This window comes from Synchiropus splendidus, chromosome 5 (genome assembly GCF_027744825.2).
Source record: "Synchiropus splendidus isolate RoL2022-P1 chromosome 5, RoL_Sspl_1.0, whole genome shotgun sequence".
NCBI classification, from domain to species: domain Eukaryota; kingdom Metazoa; phylum Chordata; class Actinopteri; order Syngnathiformes; family Callionymidae; genus Synchiropus; species Synchiropus splendidus.
The window spans coordinates 13,108,823-13,130,405 of NC_071338.1; the positions used below are offsets into that span (position 1 = coordinate 13,108,823).

At 41.0% G+C, this 21,583-nt stretch overlaps 3 protein-coding genes across 4 annotated transcripts in view; all 3 read right to left on the reverse strand.

Moving 5' to 3' along the window:
* The window catches only part of uacab (uveal autoantigen with coiled-coil domains and ankyrin repeats b), a 35,211-nt gene extending 29,572 nt beyond the window's left edge, over positions 1 to 5,639 (reverse strand). The window contains exon 1 of the mRNA XM_053865565.1: positions 5,454 to 5,639. Coding sequence (XP_053721540.1) covers positions 5,454 to 5,501 — 48 coding nt within the window. The 5' untranslated portion in view covers positions 5,502 to 5,639. The remainder of the gene's footprint in view (positions 1 to 5,453) is intronic.
* A 739-nt stretch (positions 5,640 to 6,378) lies between these two features.
* Positions 6,379 to 15,216, reverse strand: LOC128759012 (kinesin-like protein KIF23). 2 transcript variants are annotated; one of them, XM_053865589.1, is made up of 21 exons: positions 15,085 to 15,216; positions 14,317 to 14,383; positions 14,043 to 14,171; positions 12,964 to 13,069; positions 12,760 to 12,896; positions 12,585 to 12,697; positions 12,260 to 12,430; positions 11,434 to 11,546; positions 11,023 to 11,144; positions 10,724 to 10,826; positions 10,201 to 10,280; positions 9,957 to 10,076; positions 9,702 to 9,843; positions 9,446 to 9,607; positions 8,631 to 8,797; positions 8,379 to 8,552; positions 7,906 to 8,076; positions 7,226 to 7,314; positions 7,092 to 7,152; positions 6,781 to 6,821; positions 6,379 to 6,703 (listed from the first exon to the last, which is right to left on the reverse strand). In XM_053865589.1, exons 1-21 carry the CDS (start codon positions 15,117 to 15,119, stop codon positions 6,688 to 6,690), a joined length of 2,319 nt encoding a protein of 772 aa, XP_053721564.1. In that variant the 5' UTR covers positions 15,120 to 15,216; the 3' UTR covers positions 6,379 to 6,687. The 2 variants fall into 2 exon arrangements, with proteins under 2 accessions (XP_053721564.1, XP_053721563.1); XM_053865588.1 differs by having other exon boundaries at positions 9,684 to 9,843.
* A 603-nt stretch (positions 15,217 to 15,819) lies between these two features.
* Positions 15,820 to 21,113, reverse strand: LOC128758825 (mortality factor 4-like protein 1). Its single transcript, XM_053865189.1, has 12 exons — positions 20,940 to 21,113; positions 20,582 to 20,628; positions 19,624 to 19,691; positions 19,446 to 19,532; positions 19,230 to 19,310; positions 19,109 to 19,134; positions 18,767 to 18,855; positions 18,325 to 18,426; positions 18,134 to 18,222; positions 17,735 to 17,907; positions 17,168 to 17,252; positions 15,820 to 16,198 (listed from the first exon to the last, which is right to left on the reverse strand). The coding sequence occupies exons 1-12, from the start codon at positions 20,977 to 20,979 to the stop codon at positions 16,114 to 16,116; spliced, it is 972 nt and encodes a 323-aa protein (XP_053721164.1). The 5' UTR covers positions 20,980 to 21,113; the 3' UTR covers positions 15,820 to 16,113.
* Positions 21,114 to 21,583: the final 470 nt, after the last annotated feature.

Sequence of the window (21,583 nt, forward strand, 5' to 3'; positions counted from 1 at the left end):
ACCACCCGTTTCTCTAGTTGCCATGAAGCACAAACATCTCCGCATCTAACAGTCACAATTAAACACCAAAATAAAACTGGCAGAACACAGTCGGTGAGGCTCCAAACACAGCAGGGTTCTATGAGAGGTCAAACTGACTACTTGTTGGGCCTAGATCAGAATTTGCCTATCTCTACACCTATTTGGCCATTAAACAGATCTAATTATATTGATAACTGAACAATCACATTGTTGAAGACAACTTCCAGTAATGCAAACAACAGGTCTCATCATAGAAAGTATCATTATAAAACAGTTGAATTCAATTTTGATAGCAATTACTTGCATTTATAGGAAAAAAAAACGCTACAGATGACCTACTTCTCCACCTTGTCTGTTATATCTGCTTTCTCTTGTTGCACTTCTGCACAGCCACCTCACCTCTGTGACAGTGATACTGAAAGTCACTTCCAAAGCAGTTTCTGTAACAGGTTGTACGGGATGTTATTCTATGAAAAACTACGGGCCATATGGCCCATCCCTACAATAAGGCATTGAGTACACGAGAAATGTTTCATTTGATTCTGTACAATAATAAACACTTCTCAAAAGATGGCTACTGGATCCACTGTTTCTGGAAGAGTGAAACATGGGGTTGATGATGCTAAGAGCGGTGCTTAACATCAAGTGCCATTTTAAGCTTGACGCTCACAAAGAGATGTTATGAATGATAAAATGAGGGTTCATCTTGATTCCTTGGCTCCATTGCTTCATTGTATTCCACCAACATCCATCTGTGAAACACAGCAGAGTGGCAATTACGCTTGTCAAAAGCACGTCTGAAGAGTTGCACCAGCCTCACTGCTATTAAACAAATTGTCCCTGTGGCTTGAAGGCAAATTATAACGTTGACAAGAGATGTTTTCCAGTGGGAGGATTTCAAAACTGATGGATGTAGAGCTTAAACTGAACTTCAATTGTGCAGTGCTAATCTAGGCAGCAGCATTGGTAGCCATCATGATGATACTATTGAGGCCTTGAGTCAAGTTGAGTACAAATAGTTACATGCAGGAGAATGCTGATGAGTTTTGTTCAGTTTAGACCACAAACGTTAAGAATGTTCTGACTCAAAGAAGGATGCTTGTCATTCTGTCCCAAGTTGTTAGTCACTTAGAGCTCTAGCAGATACTGTACATGGCAGTCCATTATCATGTCAGATTTATGAACACTTGTTCATACCTTTCATGCAATTTCAGCAACCATGACACATGTTTTTGTGAAATAACAAAAAATGGGGTTCTATTATATTAGTTCAGCTTGACGCTGCTGCTGGCCACACACACACACACACACACAAGTGTTTTACCAAGTTCGTGTTGCTCTTAATGTGTGAGTGTGGTTTTAAACTTGTCAACTGCCATGACAAAAGACAAATGTTTGTTTCTACTAGAAGAGACAATAAAGCTTTCTCAACTTTCAACTAATAGATCCCATCTCCTGTCAGTCTCAATGAATTCTCCTCCAAGGTCCACCTAACTTGGACGGCAAAGCCTCATCCCAACAAGAAAAATAAATGTTCTGTAAATCTTCATTTTTACTTGTTTCAATCTTGGTTTTTTTGGCTCTACTTTGGAACTTTTGGGAACATTGAAAAAACAGCCATTGCTCATTAAACCAGTGAGGCTTGTTGATCCCTGCATTCACAGCACCTCCAAATGTAAGGATGTTCTTGATTCAGTAAGTGTCATATGTCACTAACAGAGCAACAAATACTATCATACTTTCATTTTAGGGTTTAAAGGGGTTATTTCTGGTATGACAGAGGAGTCATTTTTATTGTCTAACCCAGTGAACCTTTAAGGGAAGCATGAGAAGTCATCCCTCGCTCAGTTTTTCACCAACTCCGGTTAAAATCCATCTGTCAATCAGCATTCTTCCCACTGAAGGGTGCTTTCAGTTGAATTCTCTCAGCCATCATGCTCCCCTCCCCCAGCACCTCTCCACCCTGCTTTTGTTCCAAACAAACTTGAAATCGGAGTCGCTTCGGCTTCTCAGCTCCATCAGCCTCGACTATCCACTGTATTACCATCATCATCATCATCATCACACTGATCTCTCCTTAGTTTGTAAAACAACACCACTTTGGTTCTGTAGTCAGAGTGGGTGCACACCCACAGAGGGAGAGGTTGAAGAAAAGACAGGGCGTGATCTGCCAGACAAAGAAGTTGAAAAATGTGCGGGAAAACAATGACCTCCTCTCACGAAATAAACTTTAATCTGGTTTAACTTACTTTTGATCACAAGGCCATGGATTTATTTCAGTCTTTCAGCACCATTTGTTTACTTTTATCACTGTCAGTAACTCACTAGGTACCAAGCAAAAACACAAGAAACATGAAAGCACATTTTGCCAAAGACAATAATATTTTTTTTGTTTTATTTTGTTCACTGTCCCACTACCACGGTCCACTTTTTAAAGGCATTCCATTTATAAAGCCCTTGGATCATTAACTCAAGCATGACTACAACACTAAAATTCCATGAGCTGCATCGAAGATTACAATTACCTAATGTTATTAAATAGCTAAGCAGTTGCATATGCTAACCCACATAATAGAAATAAATAAGCAGTCTAATGATGCATATGTGTACTAAAACATGCATTGCTAGCGAACTTGTGCAACCATGTCCAGTTTTTAGAACAGGTATGAGAGTCATGGGGAGGACTTTGTAATATTTGGGCGGCACTTTTCTTTTCGGTTTTTTGTCATCTAATCTATTCAAGCACAACTATATTTCCTTTTCAACTCTCTCAGTTTCAGGAAACTAAAACATCTATTAGTCATGGCAGGAAGGAAAGTGAAGCAGCCTGTATCTGCACAAGCGTATGAGCAAATAAAACATTAACAGCCAAGATAAAGGTTGCATTGGCCATTTGTTTCTGTTATGATTTCTGTTTTATTAACCTTCCACAGGTTCTTGGGTTAAATAGTAACAGGCGTACTTCTTACATCACATGTCTAGGACACTTGTTAGTACAGCCACAGTTGAGGTGAAGTGCCACCAAAGGTTTGAGTCTGGACCAAGGAATGTATTTGCAGTATCCTAAAAAAATATCACCCAGAAATGCCTAAATGTCACCCTTGTTTCCTCAACATAAGACTCCTCCATCACAGTTTTGTGGTGTTGGGAAAAGTGGGACGGATCATGCTGCCAAGCAACAACAACAGGCTTCTTGGCTCCGGTTTTCAGTAGCAAGTCTCCACTGCCAACACAAAGGAATTTCATTCCGTTCTTAAGAAAAAGGGCCAGATAGTTTACCACACAGAGATCCTCAGGCTGCAGGCCTTTATCATGGTAATAGCTTGGAGCTGAAAACAGGACTCTACGGCCAAACACACAAACACTAAACACGTGAAACTTGCAGAATTTAAATGACGGTCTATTAGGAGGGATTACAGGTCAAAGGTCAGATGTGAAAATACTCCACTAGCACAGGCTTTGACCGAGTAAAAATGCCCATAATAATAGTTATTAACAAAGACGCTGCAACACAGTGAGCTTAATGGCCAGAACAGCTAGTCATATTTGAAACATCTCAATTAAATTCAAATGTAATATATTCACTGCAGCAGATCAAACATAACCTTTGAGCAACAGTGAATTACAAGCAGATTCAGTATGTTACTTCTTTTCCATCTTCAGACTTGCGGCGCTACACTTCAGATATCACTGTTTTAAGTATTGAGTTCAATTCACATTGGCCTTCGATTCATACAGTATATGACAGTTTTCCTTTTGCTTGACACACAAAGACAAAAATCAGAGTGTGAATCATGGATGAAAACAGACACCCACTAACACAGGCGTCTCACCACCTGGATGTACAGAATAAAAACATTCCATTTTAGTACGAATGGGGGAAAAAAAAATAAAAGCTATGATTCACAATTCTAAACTAGGCCCCACAAGTAGATCCTTCACAGTACTTGGAATTTATTTTGTACCACAAACGTGATGTGAACACAAAACATGACGTTCATGCTTAAGGTTGCATTAATTACCAAAGTAGCAAAGAGGAACTGAAGCCTCTTCAGTGACTAGCGTTTACATGCTGAATAGTTTGTGTGAACACAAAACCTTTCTGAAAACCCCAGGAACAGTGAAACCACAACAGTTACAACGCAGACATTAGATCCTCTTTGTTTTTCATAATAATTGGAAGTGAGAACAGCACAGCACAACAAAATTAAACCCATTTCTTTCACAGTATTATTACAGAAGGCAAAACTTCCCACGGAGGAATCCAGCAACGGGAAGAGATCAATATTCTTCACAATATTAACAGCTGTTAGTTGATCAATTATTTATAAAAATACCCCCAGTAGCAGTTTGATTACAGACAACTTTGTGGGAATAGGAGAAGAGTTCATTTGGTGGATGACGCTGATTGTTTATTATCGTAAATTTAATTTACATTTTCATTAAAGTACAGTCAGTTTTAGAAGATTGGCTCAATGGAGATGGAATACAACTCTGCAGTCCATCTGGCTTTCAGGAAGTATAGAAAAATGTAAGCAAGTAGTCAGGTAGGAGACACACTTTGTGGCAGATGATGCAGGCAAGTACAGTCGCCACTTTGTGTTTTGACTCAATATGGGTAGTTCTCCAGACAGACAACTAAAGACTTCAGCAGACGTCTGTGCCTTCACCTTTCATCTTCTCACTTGTGTAAGTGAACCAACAAATATCATGGGCCCAACTACAGTCAGGGAGCCGTCTGCCCTTCAGCATTTCCCATCAGGGGTTGCGAAGAAGTCAGCCTCCTCCACCACCAACTTTGGGGACTTACAGCTGACTGGAAGTTCATCTTTAGTTAGATTATTAGATTGATGTTGATACAATGTGGCAGTTAAAATTGACACAAAAAATAAACATATTCAAGAGGAGGAAGTATTGTATCACCTCCAGATCCTGCCTTTAAATCACAAATCTTCAGTTAAAAGGAAAATAAACAAAAGACATCACTGCTCAAAATGATTCTTTGACAAAAATGTCACTGGACTTATTTTGTTGGTTTAATTGGAAATGTACATAGAAGTAAAAAACGATTTAGATATTCGAAAGCAGCTCTATACGAGTACATTAACTGGGTATTCAACATTTGTTTAAAGTAACACATTATTCCCCAGACAGCCACGAAGTACTTGGCAGAGTAGTATACTTCAACGATGTACTCCCATGTCCCACCGCGGGGTACTCCGGGTACAACACGTCGGGTACACGCTCATTATATGAGGGACAGCTCAGTGAGCTGGTGCTACTTGGAAGTTGCAGGTGTTTAAGAGGTTTGTTAAAACCAAGCTGACCGGCAATGCCCCTTCGCCTTCGAACAACACTGACCCCCTCCCGTCATTCAACACCATTTACTAGTAGCTGACAAAACACCACAAAACTTCCAAGTTTCTACTCACCGTGATGGTAACTTCGTGTTTCCTCAGTCGATACTTGAGGCTCTTCATCTTGGAACACAGGCGGTCGACACTGTGCTTGGACTACGTCTTTAGCAGGGAGCGAATACTCCCCAAAACTACGAACAATGTGAAGTTTTATCCCAATTTTGGCACCGGAGCGACTTCCACCTGACGCCTAACCGCAATTCTCTGATCTCTATTGAGTGACAGCCATACAGACCAATCGGATTTTAACTTTTGGAGCGTACCATGGCCTTTCAGCCAATAGAATTCGTTACTAGGCGGGACTTCCGACATGAGCGTCTTTGAGATTCGTTTGAGACGTCCTGGGAAAACCGACGTGACGTCATCCTCCTCTGGAACACCTGGAAAAGGCCACCTCAGACGTGTTTGTCAAAACTGTGCCTGAATCCTTTTAGAAATTAAAAAAAAATTAAAACACATTCGTTTTCTTTCATACTTTCAGAGTCAACCAATCCTTGTGTTCATGTAGATTTGATGTAACACTGCCAGCATCATTCCGCAGAGATCGCAGTGTTACACCGTGTTCGTGAGAACAATGTCGCATAATTGGTTGAATATTGGTCCAAATAGCAAAGAAAAACACATCAAAATGTCACAGTTGACAAGATTTTTTTTTTATTTAATTGGGCCTAAACCACAGGAAAGATTAGAACTCAAATCATCTGAATGTCAGCTAAGAGAATAATGAACACACAAGTTAAACTATTCTTTTTGAAAAAGAAAAATGGTTGTCACAAAAAGAAATGTCAGTCAAGAACAGCAGGCACTTGACTTTCTTCAGGTTTCCCATCATTTCAAATGTAATTATCCCACTAGCTACAGTTTCATGAAACATTTTAAGCTATTTCTGCATTGACAGACAATGGTTCCCCAATAATAACACAGAAACAAAAATCATAGTTCGAGTCACATTTAATGGATGGAAAAATCATTGTGCGTTTTGCAGTAGACATTAAATTACCTGGGAAAAAAAGAGTTATTGCACAAGATAAATGTTGACAGATTGATGTTCTAGAGGTAGGGAAAAAAAACACCTGTTACGCTAAAATTTAAAGACATCTCAAACAGTTCAGTTCCCTTTTGATATTCCTTCTTAATTACAAAAGTGGAAATTAATGCTTGATACGATACATCTGATGACAAGTATTCTCCCCAAAAAAGAAAAAAAAAAAAAGCAGAATACAATCTGTCTGGGTTTTCTGGTACTGTGCTACAGCCGTCTGCGTCTGGGAGGAGAAAAAAAATAGTGAGCAGAAAGAGAAAAGAGCACAATATTTAAACCATGGATTCTGTGCATTCTTACTTCTGGTCGACAAGGTTCTCACTTGCAAAGGCCCCTGGAGACTGGAGGAGGAGAGATTGACATGGTTTATTGATTGAAATACATTAACATTTCAAGCTGGAAAGATTCTCCAGGGACAGCCCACAGCTGATATTAGCCATCAATCGACAATGAGTAGTCAATAAACAGTACATAAAAGTAATGTGCATCTGTCTTTTACATATTAATAATAATATTATTATTACAATATTCATTTGTGAAGAAGTATTTTTTTCCACAGAAAGTTTCTCACTCGATGTCAGACAGATACATATTCAACTTGTAGTGGTTACCTCAACGTCGCTTTCCCCGATATTTGAGGTGGAGTCTGATGAGTCAGATCTTCTCTTGCGACTGAAAAGACACAGACATTGATGAACTGTGGGTTAAGACGATTGACCACCTTACTAGAAATGACACGCTTTACCTTGTTGCCGCCTGGTTTTCCCAGTTGAGTTTCTCGACATCAGTGAACTGCACAGTCCGTCCTCTGTTTGGCACTTTAAAAACACTGTCCTGAGGAAAGATGTGAAACTTAATTTCAATTAAGTCAAATCAGAGCAAATGCATTTATTAAAAAAAAAAAAAAAAAACAATCACAATACTTTTATTTCGTTGGCATTTGGAAAGTGCACTTATCTGTTTGTTGATTCGGATTATTTTATTGCACTTCAATCACTTTATATTTTTGTGATATTGAGAATGGTCCTGTTTATGACAGAGATCAAAGGGTTGGTGCAGCCTGTGACCTCAACCCAGGATGATCTACTCCTAAAACCTGCCCCCGTGTTATAGTCTGTCAGATTGAGATGAGCAGTCCAACAGTTTCGTTCCCTCCAATTGTCCTTCATCATGTTTATCAGTCGGCGTGTGTGTGGTTATGTGGCTGTTATCAATCACACATTCACTGATTTTATCCAGCTTGAGTTCACACGTAAAGCTTCCACGACATGTGACCCCAAAACATTCCAAAAGGCGACAATTTACATCAGATAAATCTCAAAACTGTTCTGCAAAAAATACAACTAATTCAGTGCACATACCTACCATACATATGCTACAGACACACCACAACAAAAGGAGCATGAAGGTGAATAAAGAGCTTACAGGCAGTAGTGAAGGCGACCTCTTCTGGCCCGCTGTCTCCCTACTAGTTGGGTTGGAACGTTCTTTGGTGTTGCTGCTCTCGGTGACGATGGCTTTGAGCTGCTTCAGCTTCTCGTCTCTCACCCACAACTTGTTCTGCATCTCCATCTGCTTGGCATTTACTCGTCGATCCTGTTAACGTAGCATGGAAAAGCAAAAGATTGCAGCAAAGATTTTTTAAGACAATATTCACAATGGACTGGACTGAATTGGTTCTGACCATATCTCCCACTGTTCTTGAAGAATAGCAACATTCTAGTGGATCCAAGTCCATAAAAGTTAGAAAGACTGGATTTGACTATTGAAGGCAACAATATTTCTCATACTTGACGAGATACCCAATGATATGGATAAGAAAAATGGAGAAAACAAGGACTAGAAAACAATGCAGAGCATGCAGTGAGGAAGGATGCCTGCTGCTGTCAGACACTTACACACTCCTTCTCCCACTTGAACTTAGCATCGTTCACCACAGCCTGCATTTGCTGCTCCCGTCGCTTCATCTCAGCCAGCTCTCTGTGGTGCCTGACTGACTGACACTCCAGGCCTTGTTGCAGCGAGCGTTTGTCGTTCTCATACACATTGACTGTCTTCTGTAAGATGTCGATCTGCCATGAACAAGAAGGTGAGATTATTATTATTACTCTTAGAAAATGTAAAACTGAATGAAGTGGAGAGTAGCAGACCTTAGTTTCCAGAGTTTTGGACTTCTTCTCCAGACGTTCTATCTCCTTTCTCTGGTGGTTTATGACTTTTTCATTCTCATGCAGCTTGGCTTGGTGATCATGAAGCACGTTCTCCTGTGCACCAAGCTGAGTGGCAGACTGCTGAATCGTGGATCTGATTGCACTTGCTGCAGTGAACAGAAAAATGTATTGTCAAGACAGTAGAAAAACAGCATTGGAGACAGAACGAAATGGGTCAAAAAGTCCTCATTTATGTGCGCAGACATCTCGAAAATGACATGTCAAATGACACACACGTGTCAACCCAGACAGATTTATAAAGGCCAGGTCACATATGGTGAGGTGGTGAAGCTGTCATCAGAAATATCACTTCACCTCCTGCCAAAAATTGTCAGTTGATCTCAATTTGCTCCATCCCATTTATCCACCTTATCATGTGTTGTTTTATCCGTTAGGTTTTTAAAACGCCTTTAAATAAATGGGTTTACATAAATAAAACTACAGTGGACCACACTGACATTTAATTTGCAGGACTTTGTTTTTAGGATGTATGGTCTTAATGTTGTTATTATTACTATTATTATAAGAGATAAATATGCTATTGACTTCACTTCATCACAGAATGCACTGCATTATACCTACAACAGATTTTAAATATTCAACCAGTTTAAATATAACTTAGTTATTTCTTTAATATTATGTTCATTTTACCCCTTAGTCTCTTATTTTGGAATCTGTGGCTGCTTTTCTGTTCTTCTGAACACTGTTCCTCATGTACCTCAACAGTTCAACACTCCTCAACAATAAACGTTTACCAGTTTCATTATAACGCTGGATCAGTGCATGCCGAAGATGCCGTCTTCTCTCCAGGGCCTCGATGATGCGTGGAAGCGTCTGATCATCTGCTGGGTCCACCAAGTTACACGCCGGCAGTGGTGGAAGATTCTCAATGAGCTGATTGAGTGGCAAAGAGCCGTCTATGTAGGAGAAGTACAAGATTATCTCAGCAATTGAGAATGACTACAGGACAAACCATCATGTGTTCAGGCTTACCAGCATTACAGGGCCCACCTCTCTCCTCCAGACGCCGTGAAAGTTCATCTCGGAACTCCTGGTTTCTATGCCTGCGTCCTGCAGTGAAGCCACAAATTGGCCTGTCGACCGGCCGTGCCACTTCCACTTCTTGTGTCATCTCAGCAAAGCGCATGACCAGCTGAGCAGAGAGGCAGAAACTTGTTCACTTTTCCTTGTCTCAGTTCTTAACTTACAACAGATTTCTTTCTGTGATAATTATAGAAGATCTCATAGAAGTGAAAGGACTCTTACCATAGTTTCTTCATATTCATCAGCCTTTGGATTAACACAGACAATCATGCGAACATGTCCTTCACCATCAAAGTAATTCTTAAAAAGATGAGTCAGTTTCGAGTCCCTGTATGGCACCATCTGGAGGGGAGAGAGAGAACATGAGAGCACATGCTATTCAATCTTCGTGAAAGACTCGCTCATAGACTCAAATTGACCATCAGGTTATTTAAAATGTATAATGTTCCAGGGGAAAGATGAAAACCTTGTTCGATCCACTCATCTGGTTCTCACGTAACACCTCCAAGCATGTCCTCAGCGCCATCAACGACTGGTTTATATTTCCTGTCACAGACGCAAGAGGCTTATTGATTAGAAAAGAACAGACAGACAAAAATGGGTCTATTAAATAATATCCACAGGTCTCCTCTGTATTGAATCCCTTTGACAGGGAAAGAAAAAATGAAGCAGTAATGAGACAACAAACAGTCAATGGGTATTTAATTTTTTTTTTTAAAGTAATATAAATATTACATAAGTATTTCGATCATGCAAATAATGGGGATATTTGATACATAAATGCAATGAAATACATAACTATTTTTGTAAATCCTGAAAAGGATATTATGTTATTAACAGAAATGTTGGCCGATTACAGTACACATGCATATTGGAAAACAGCAGAGCATGTAAATTGCTTCCACTGGTACTTATGCAGTGCTTGGCACCAACACCTTATTTGTCAGTACATATATATTCTGGATAAAGTACTTATAAAGAAAACAGACCTGCTTCCCGGAGGCGGCTGCCTTCAGCTTTTGTCCTGTTGGTGCGTTCACTGCCAGCCAAGTCAACTAAGCACAACTGGCTGACATTAACCTGATTCTTATCCTGGATAACAGAAACAAAATCAAGCCGTGTTAGGGTAGTTCACATTTACATGTTTTTTTTCCCCAATCCAAAATTAAAATATTTTAGCTCAGAGAAAATGGTAGCTTCTGTTCAGAACACGTCTTCCTTTTAATGGTTGCAGGATGAAAAAAATTAATGGATTGAATGTTTACCATCTAGAGCAATGGATCATTACCTGAAGAACATTGTCTCCATCATCATCCAGCGGAGCCTGGACCAGCTTGAGTGTGAACACACTATGAGAGCGACTGGACTCTCGGTTGAGTTGAGTGTTTGCAATCCTCCTTTTCTTTTGTCCTGGAAAGTAAATACTCTGCTATTACAAGGGGACAGTGTTATAGTAACGTACAAAGAACGCTTTTACAGTAACCGAATTAATAAACAATAACACAAACAAATATTTAACACTCTGTTTGACGGAATATTTCAATTAACTATTCATTTTGTCGTTAATTGTTGGTACATGATTATTTGAAATAATCAGGTAATAGTTTAGGGTTGTACCACACCTATTCAGTTATTAGAAGAAATGGAATGTTATGGCTTTCAAAAATCAGAAGTGGCCGAATCAGAAAAACACCCCTACCTTTCCAAAACACTGCAAAAGCCTCTTCAGTAGACTTCACCTCCACTTCTGTGCAGCCAGCAACGTACATGTTGTGAAACTGGTCTTCACGCAGGACTTTGGATTGAGGTGGCCTTCATTTCAAAAGACGCAAAAGATGCAAAAGTGATCTGGTTAAGACAGAGCCATAGTAAAGCTACGGTGGTCCTAGCAGGGTCAGAAAGATCAGTGTTGCATAACTTGACGTTGTCCTTCCTGATGTATCTGATTCCTCACTGACGCTTCACACGTCTGCCACTTCCTCAAACCCATGGCAAAGTCCACGATTTCTATTATGGAATTTGTACAGAGTTGAGAGCTTCACCCTGAGGTCTTCTATGCAAATCACACACAAAGCTTCCCACAGCTTTATGGTAAGCCATTTTACAACCCCAGAAGGGGGAGTCACCACCCACATCCTGATTGAAAAGGCTTTTAGCGGAGAAAAGAGGTTGCATTCATCCTATGGACTCCAACTGAGAATATACTTAACACATAAGATCCATTAGGACTCAAAAGCCCATTCCCATTCTCTTCTACACATTAAAGCATGATTTAGCATTTCAAACTCTGACACCCAGTAGGGCTGAGGTATAAGGAAAGAAAATATCAATAATTCCAATCAATTCCAGTAACGTGGAAATGGCGAGAAATTATGGATCAACACACAGCACCATTAAAGGAATCAGCGGAGATCTTTATGACAACGCATGAGGACAAAGCAGATGTAATCTATTCATTGCTGTGGCCAGATGTGACGCACATTGTCAATGAGATGAGTAAGGAACGACTGACCAGTGTTTCTTACCGGGCTCTGACAGGGTCGACTAGAGACTCGTGGAGGAGATCGTATATGTAATTGTTATAGATCTCCACATATGAAACGAAAACACTGTAACAAGTGTCTTCATCCACGTTTTCACATTTGCAGGCCTCCTCTGGGTTGATCATGTCTGCCACCTCGGGATCGGCCTTCTGTCTGGAGGATGAAATCACAGCATGAATGGTGTTTTTCACAAACAACGCCCGCATTCCCATCTTAGACAACAGGGCTTATTTTCCCAGTATCAACAGCATAAACAAAATGCATGCGAGGAATTGACGCGGTGTAAGTCATGAGGACAGGTAGCTACCTGGAAGAGGGAGCCTTTGGCACTACTATATGACTGTCTCTTTTCTGCCGGTCCAGAAGGGCATCCACTTGATTCTGTATATCCACCCCGTTTTTGTCGTCCGGTTTAAAAACCTGGACAAATTTGACATGAAGTCATGACAGCACAAAAGCACCAACAATATGAAGCAGCTTACAAATCTTTTGGCTTGAAAGGGGCCGATACTGTTGAAGAGCATGTCCAACGAGCGGGGCAGAAGTCCCCCTTCCCCAGCGGATCCCGTCATGGTGTAGGTCTTACCACTGCCAGTGACACCATAAGTGAAGAGGAGACCTGCGCACAAGACAAATCTGAGCAATGTATAAACTCACAGCAGTGTGAACATCTAAAAACAACTTACCGTTTTTACAGTTGATGAGGTCCTCCACCAGCGATTTGGCCACATCCCCGAACAGCTGGGTTTGACTTGTATCAATTCCAAACACCTTCTTAAAGGAGTACTGCGTCTACAATATAGCAAGATGAGAAAAGTAGTAAGGCAAACATAAGCATCATTGTTGAGATTCTTTTCACCCAAATATGCACAAAATATAAATGTCATCTTAACTAACATTCAGAACATTAGAGGGGGGGAATATGGGAAGCTGATGAAATGTTAAAGACTGTGTGAGAACTGGCTACTGAAATGGGAACAGAAATCACATGTCAAACAGTTGCCACCTCACAGACATGCTCAAGTTTCATATTAAATGAAACTTCAAGTTAACGTCTTATAGGCGGGTTTTACAACACATGAAACACACAGACGACAAACATTGTGGATGTAATGGCAGTCCCAATTCCTACACGACCTATCGGAACTGGATTCATCATTGCAGAATCATCAGTTCCGACTTCTCACAAGAGCTTTATGTGCCACAAAGTGTGGTAGCCTCAGTGTCCAGAGTGTTCTCTGCACTGCCAATTGTGTTTTCATTAGATCATAATATAACAATAAAAGAGAAAAATACAGACAAGACAATTGTCATCATCAGTGGGCGGCAAGGAAAGCACATTTCACAAGGCAAGCACATTCTGTACCTAAACCGGCAACTGGTGCTCAGCGGTAACCCCACTCATCCTACCTATCAGTTATGCTGCAGTGCTGAGATGAGTTTAGACTTTAGTTCTGTATCATAATTTTATAATGCATTAATGCCAGAAAAACTCAGTCATGATGACTGAGATATAGTGTATGTTTTACTACTGTAGACTGAGACAATTTTCAATAAACCGAGTGACAAATTAGACTGCTGACAGATGGATTAGGTAAACAGGTGCCTTCAAATACAAGTCACTGTCACCTGAGCTGTGGACTGCAACCTCAAATAAAAAAATGCTGCTGGTCGAACTTCAGTAGAGGGCACAGCACAGCAGAGCTTTACAACCGTGTGTGCTGCAGACACATATGTAAATCTTTTTCTTTTTTTTTTTAACTACCTCTTTGTATTCTCCATTTCGGTTTGCTTTCAGTCCTTCAGGAGCATGAAGCTGAATAGTAGAGTTGCTAATCATCTCCACACAACTTTCTCCATCATCAGGTCCAGGCGCACGTATGCGGCAGTACACCTGAAAGAAAAAGACCATTAGTGGAAAACTGACACAAAATCAAACAGAACTGACTCGATCTACCAGTGACGATTGTTGAAACTCACAGGGAACCAATTGTTTCCCTCAATCAAATGAATCCTAAATACTAGGAGAGTCTACTTACACCAACCGGATCCTTCTCTATGCTGTTTGTCCTCTTTGGACCGAGTCTGCGAGGGGTTCTGCCTTTCCTTGGGTCAAAAAACATTGTTACAGCACACCTACTTAAGAACCTTTGATTTCAATGCCACTACAACTACAATACAGCTTATGTGTACGGGGATTATAATATTCAATGTTGAAAATTAATGATCCATTTTGAGGTTTTTGGCCGATCAAAAGATTCCATGAAGTCAGAAAACCTACACGGGAGGACTTTGACAGTAATACAATGTTCATTGGACCGTGCCATATTGATTTTTGGTCAGGCTGCCCTTCGTCACAGCCACTAAAGAAGATTTAAGTTCGAGCTTCATTTGTGAAATGTTCACAGAAAACAAAACAAGGACAGCCAAAGGTTTTACTTGAACCCTTCAATAGTTATCGCCACATTCTTTAGAATTTCGAGCAATCCTAGTGCACCAACTTAAGTGTCACGGCGAAGTTGACTCGAACGTTGAAAAAATATTTATATAATCTTTAAATAACCTCACAAAACGTTATAGTGTTTTAGATTAATTGGAACCACTCCTGTAGTGTAGTAGTGTGTCACGGTAACAAGCTCTCGGGTTTGTTTACTTAAAACCCGCTGAAGGTAATTCGCTCTTACTAGCATACATGCTAACATTCTCGAGCGCTTTAACAATTAAAAACCCTAGTTGTTCCGATTTAAAACGGATACTCATGAAGCTTAACAAACGGAATTGTATCTTAGCAGAATAATATTACACACCCAAGCATTGCTTCAGCTGTTCGGTTCCGCACCATCACCAACACAAGATGTTTGAAAGTTAGCGCGGTGGAGTTACTTCCGGGAACAACAAGTAGACCAATCACACACAGAAAAAGGCAGGGTTTCCGCCCAAGTGTAAAAATGATGCTGCATTCAAAGTGTGTGGGACAAATGTGTTGTCATGAGCTCGAGTAAGACGACAAATGGGTTGGAGTTCTTTGATATTGTCAGTCATCTGTATGTCGTCAAAAAAAAAAAACATTGATAGCAATTTATTTGTTTCTGATGTGTGTACGTGTATTACATTTCGATTGGAAATGAGAACAGAATTTGTTTTGTCACCACCACTTAATATAGACTTTTTATTTTACATTGCAAAGAAAGGAAATGAATGGAGTCAAACAGCTGGCATAATAAAAAGTATGATCAGTAAAAACCATGGCTCCTTCGCATCAAAAGAAGCCAGATGAAGTGTGTCGGCCATCTTGGTGGGGTGTTCCATGAACGTCCAACTTGTAAGAGATGCTAAGGCGAATCTTCGACGCGCTGGAGAGGTTCAAGGTCTCTTGGGTGACCTTTGAATAGGATTCCATAATCAAAATAACTATCGTGAAGTACCAATAATACAACAGATGACTTGATTTAGTGATCAAATCTATGAAATCAAGACCTTCATCATTTGTTTGCTGTTGTGGTGAAGAAAAAAGACCACTGTCCAGTTTACGTAGAAACATTTTTATAAACATATTCATACCAATACACAACTAAGATACAAAACATGAACAATATTGTGCTTGTGGAGGAAAATAAGCACCAATAAATACACATGCAACAGAGACCAACATCTACCAGCTGGAATGCATACACAGAAAAGTGACATGATGTTTGAAAAAGTCGACTCCATCTGTTCTTTCTCGCCAGTTTTTGAAAGTTTTCTCTTCGACAGACTCCCCGGAGGATAGAAATCTCACCCGTTGTTCTGCTCTGACACAAAATAATGTCTTTTGAAGAGTTCATGTTACGATCTGGTCACACAGCCTTGCGGTGGTACTCAGGTGGGGCCACCTCATAGTCGCCAGCAGTGAAGAGGGCTGAAGAATTCTTGACCAAGTACCTGCAGAGGCGATTCCAGGGTCGTTTATCGGAATAGAACAGTGAACCGCTTTTCAACACACCATAATACACCAAGCAAATGACATTGATGCAGAAAATTCTTTAAAGTAAACCTTATACTTCAACCATGCCACTAATAATTGGCAGCTGACACCTCAAAATAAATGAGCTCATATGTCAAGAGGGCAACGTGAAAGAACAGGCAGGCATCTCACCCCCAAACCAATATCTAGTGCTCTACTTCCACCAGACAGCAGACGTTCACTCTTCATGAGATGGAAGGGGATTAAGCTGTAATTGTGGCGGAACTCTCCTGTTATGAGCTTGATCTTTTGATCTTAAGGCAATCCAAACTTTCTTTCTCACTGCAGACCATCACGCCTGCACTTCCTACACCCGTCTGATGTTCTTACATAAAGTTTACGGTAAGTTTTTTGGACATTAGTAAGACGACCATCTTGCGTGGCGTGTTAAAAAGTAGGACAAGTAGGGCGAGACTTTGGTTAGGTGAAGGTCAAAATGGCAGATCGGAGAGACAGACCGTCTTCTACTGCGGAAGTGAATTAAAAGCAATTTGACCGCTGCCGTATCTGGGTCCATCAGATCCTTCAGAGGTGCTATCGAGTCGGTGACGCCAGCAGCTGCTACCGTCCGCAAGATTAATTTTACCCCTCTGCACATGTCACAGAAAAACCTGAGCTCAGTGAGCTACAGATGTCGCTAGAAACTAGAAGCTGCAACACTCCAATGCATGTCCTTGCTCATAGTTGGATACAGTCTACAGAATATTTATAAAAAATATACAGATATTTTGAGTGATTATATTTCATTATAGATTTTGATGCTAGAATATTCTGTCGAGCAAATGTGTGTACTATCTTAGGCACCTACACAACAAGAGCTACGTTCCAGTTAGTGGCTGTATTCATGTGAATGTAGCAGACATTGCTCCACTCAGAAGGTGACTTACTTGAGGAAGTCTTGCAGGTAGCCGAGCAGCAGAGCCAGACTCTTCTCATCCAGGGGGGTGTAGGCAAGCATGGCTCCTATTCGAACTGAAACACATAATACAGTAAGTGGACATAGGCTACAGAGTTGATATTTTCATCAAAGCAAAAAGTATATTTCTTTGTTGATGGTGTAAGAGGGATGCAGAGAGATGATTCATGATGTTGTTCCCTGGTTAGGTCACAGTAGAAATCCTCCTGCTGCCTTGAGCACAGCCGTGAAAGGCAGGAATATCATGTGCTGTATTTTAAAAGTACTTCTCATGTAATATTTGAAACATTCAATAAGGTGATTGTGGGGAGCTTTTGGGCAGACCCCACAAGGTTACACCTCGGTTTGCGGATGAAGACGTCAAAATAACTGGGTCATTGGAATTAGGCTGAAGTTTGGTTGAGTCCCGGTCAAGGTGAGTCATTTGTTCAGGATGGTTAAACATTATGTCAACAAGAGGTCCCCACAAAGCTAGGGATACAAGTGTGTGTGTGTGTGTGTGTACATATGCATGTGTATGTCTGAGTAGGCTTCATACCAAAGAGGCGCAGCAGATGTGGGGCTCCATACACCTGGGACATGGGCGTGTCAGGCTGCTCCGATAAGATCTCGGCGTACTGCGGCCGCTCAAACTTGTACAGCAGCTGCGTTCCTAACATGACGTTGAAATATTCCCGGATCCCAGCAACCACCTCATTAACCGCATACTCCCTGAGTGGAGGACAAAATCAATGGACCACAAAAACAAATATTCAGGGTCCAGTTTATTACAGTTTCATTCTGCGACTCTTCTCCCTCTTGCTTTTGTTCTGTTTAAAATATATTGCAGCTGGACTGACAGTTACTAGTTTTATGATTCTTTACTATTCATTCATGGTGCTTGTGCGTGTGCACTGACTCTGCTGAACGTGACAATAAGAAACACTTCAATACTCACTTATTATCGGAGTTTGCTTTTGACTTCTTGTAGGCTGCGTATTCCTCCAAGATGGACTCAATATTCTTCTTGGCAGGCAGATGAAACAACTGAAACACACAAGACACTCTTCCATTCCTCTCAGCAAATAAACCACAAACATTTCCCAGAAAAATGGAACTGAGACAGAAGAAGTATGTGCCTGTTCTCACCTGTTTCTGCCGAGTGATGAGGTCCCAGTCGTCTACCAACCAGGGTTTCAGCTCCTCCGGGATTTTCACTTTCACCTCCACACGGTTGGTGAACATCTCCTCCTGAACAAACAGCAAACATCACAGTTATTTTGAGGAAAAAGAAAGCACAACGTCACCACTTTTTTAAAACTCAATAATGGGCCGTCTAGGTTTCTAAGATGCAACTGTCTGCTGTTTAACCTTTGGCTTTGAACAACTATTTCAATGAAACCTCACATCATTTTAAAACCAGGAGCGCCATCTACTGAGCTCAGACAATCAGGGCAGTGTTTCACAAATCCTCATCCACCTGTCACTACTATTCACCCCGTCATTCCTCATCAGTATGAGGCAGGCACCACTTTTGACTCCAAGTCAAAAACAAATGCTGCTGAGGGGTGTTCTGTTGGCAGCTACTCACACTCTCCACAGTAGGATCAGACCGCGCCCTCTTCTTCCGCGGACCCTGGGGCTCTTCTCTGCTGCTGGTGCCTTCACCAGGCCCTGGGGCTGAGACAGGAGCAAAGATGAGAACTAACAAAGACAATATTTGAGCCTTACATGACCTCAAGAGACAATCACTGAGGTTTGTGAGCTCAAACCTGCTCCTGCAAGACAAGCACTACTTCACAGTAATGACAAATGTATTCATCCTCCCTCTGTCGCTTTTTTCATATGATTATTTTTTGCTTATTTTCAAGTCATACATAAGCAGTTTAGGCTAAAAGACATGTCTCAGTTAAAATGAAAACACTGTACTTACTCTTCTGCTTTGCTTTTTTCACTTTTCTGCAACGAATAAAAGACAAATGCACATGAGGCCTGACGTACGAGGAAAACAGTCAAATGTTGTAATGGTGAGAAAATAAAGCGCTGAGACTCACAGATCGACATTTTTCTGCTGCACAGCAGCAATCTTCTTGCTCGGTGCTAAACCCCTCATCTTTCCCTCGACATAATGGTCCCTGAAGACGACACATCTCGGATTACGCAACTTCAAAGATCAAGCTCGTTGTTCAGCATAAACATCGATCGATGTTTTCTGTTCACTCGAAATTCCATTTTAATTGCAGCCGACGCTGGATTCGACCCAAACTTACTGATTAGCCTTTTGAAGCTCTTTTTGTTTGGCAAGGTTGCTGTCCACATATTTAAGAACTCTGCTTTCAGGAACCCATTCATCCCAGCTGTGGAGTTAAGCACAGAACAATGACAGGAGGTTTAATCGCTCTGAAACAAAACAGGAACAGAGGAAATATTTCAATCGGGGAAACTCACTTTTTGTTCCATCCACTGTAATGAATGAAGTATTTAATTTGTTTCTCCTTAATGTTGATCTTCACACACTGTAAATCACAGCAGCATCACTGTCATCACTGCAATTGTCATGGTACACTGTAGAGTCACTTGGCAGTTTGGAGAATGATGTACAGCACAAGCATTGTACATGATTAAGTATCAGTCAATAGTATCCGGAGGCATCTTGTTAGAGCATACCATCAATACTGGCTCTCTTTAAATGTTCCTGAGTCCCGATTTAAAAAGCGAGGGACCGCAATGATATATAACTAATGTTGGCAGATCTTTCTTTACCGCATAGCGCGTCATACGCACGACAGCAACTGGCATGTCCGCTACTGTTTATATTAATATTAGATGCTTTGTTGAAGCACATTTGTGCGCCAGTAGAAATAAAGACTGATGGAAAACACTGCAAGTTTAGGTTTGGTTAACTGGAAAAACTGAACCGAGTTAAACATGTCAGACCTCTCATCCAGGCAGAGCCTCAGTCGGACGAAACAAACGCTGAATCAGTTCGGTTTTGAGGATAGATCTGAAAAATGCACGTGTTTTCAAGCTGGCGTGTCCTTGTCAGCAGCGGACTGGGCGCCATGTAAAGGTGTGACCTCCGGATGATTTCATTTGCACAAAATATGTGACCTAGATCCCATCTAGAGCTCCATGATCACATGTTTTAGAGATACATGACCTGTCTCGGGGTGCATTCGCAGGCATGCTGAACGTAGTCATAGTAACCATGAACCAAAACCAGATGTACAGTGAGGCCACACAGCCTTCTTGTTCGTAAATGGAGCCTTGAATTAGATAACAATAAAGAAACGCAGGAGCAATAAAGTCCTGTGCAAAATGTGCTTGTTGAGATGCGCTGTCGTCAGTGAGGGCGCCAAAAAGGCTCAAGTGTAAACAGACTGGGCTGTGGACGAGGGGAACCAACCTTCGCCTCATAAAGCAATGGCCCATGAAAGCACAGGACTCTTTCACCTGGATGAGAGAGATAGAGAGAGAGAGGGAGCAGTCAGATGTCGGTCATCGAAACATCCGAGCAACAAGAACAATGACACGGTTGGTGGCGATGACAGCTGCGGTCAACAGAAACACATGGGCAGCAAGCGACTTAGCTTTCAGCACAGGAAATACAGGGCGGTCGTTAGAAGCAATACACGTCAACGCTGATCGAATATAGAGGGAATTATGTGTTTGTGTGGGGTAATAACTGAGCCACGCTGACAACACTAACAACAACAACAACAGCAGCAGCAGCACGTCTCTCGCGCGCCGCCTGACGGACCCACCTTCTTGAAATTTAGGTTTAGGGTCCTGTTTTGGCGCCATTCACAAACTCAGAGGTTCGGAACTCCGAAGGAACAAATTGGTGCATTGCCAGAGTCCATTTGTTCCAGAACCAAACGAACCTCCGACACCGGACGGAGCCACTGAGAGGAAGGCGGACTTTCCAGTCACGTGACCCACCGTGACGCAATGCTGCGTTCAATGTTCCACCCGAGAACTCGGTACGAATCTTGACTGAATTTAAAGGCTTGAGGGATTCAACATTGAAAATACATATATGCGCGGAAGATGAGACATTTGGTATCAATTATCATTACAATAGTCTTATTTTCATTGTTGAATCCTTCAATCCTATAAATTTAGACAAGATTCCTTTTTTATTATTCATGACTTAAGTTTTTGTTTTTTTTTTTTTTGTTTTTTTTACCAGTATTCATTCTGTGTAGTTTTTCTTTTTCTGATATCTTTAAATTATATGCACGAAGGCGCTATGCAGACAACTCATGTGGTTGTCTTGGCCCAAAAAGGTTTTCTGAACCAAACTATTATGGTAGTGTTATTTTATGTAATGTAAATCCTAAAGTGAAAACTTCCTATTATTGTTATTTATTGTTATGACTTATATAATTACATTGTTGCTATAAAA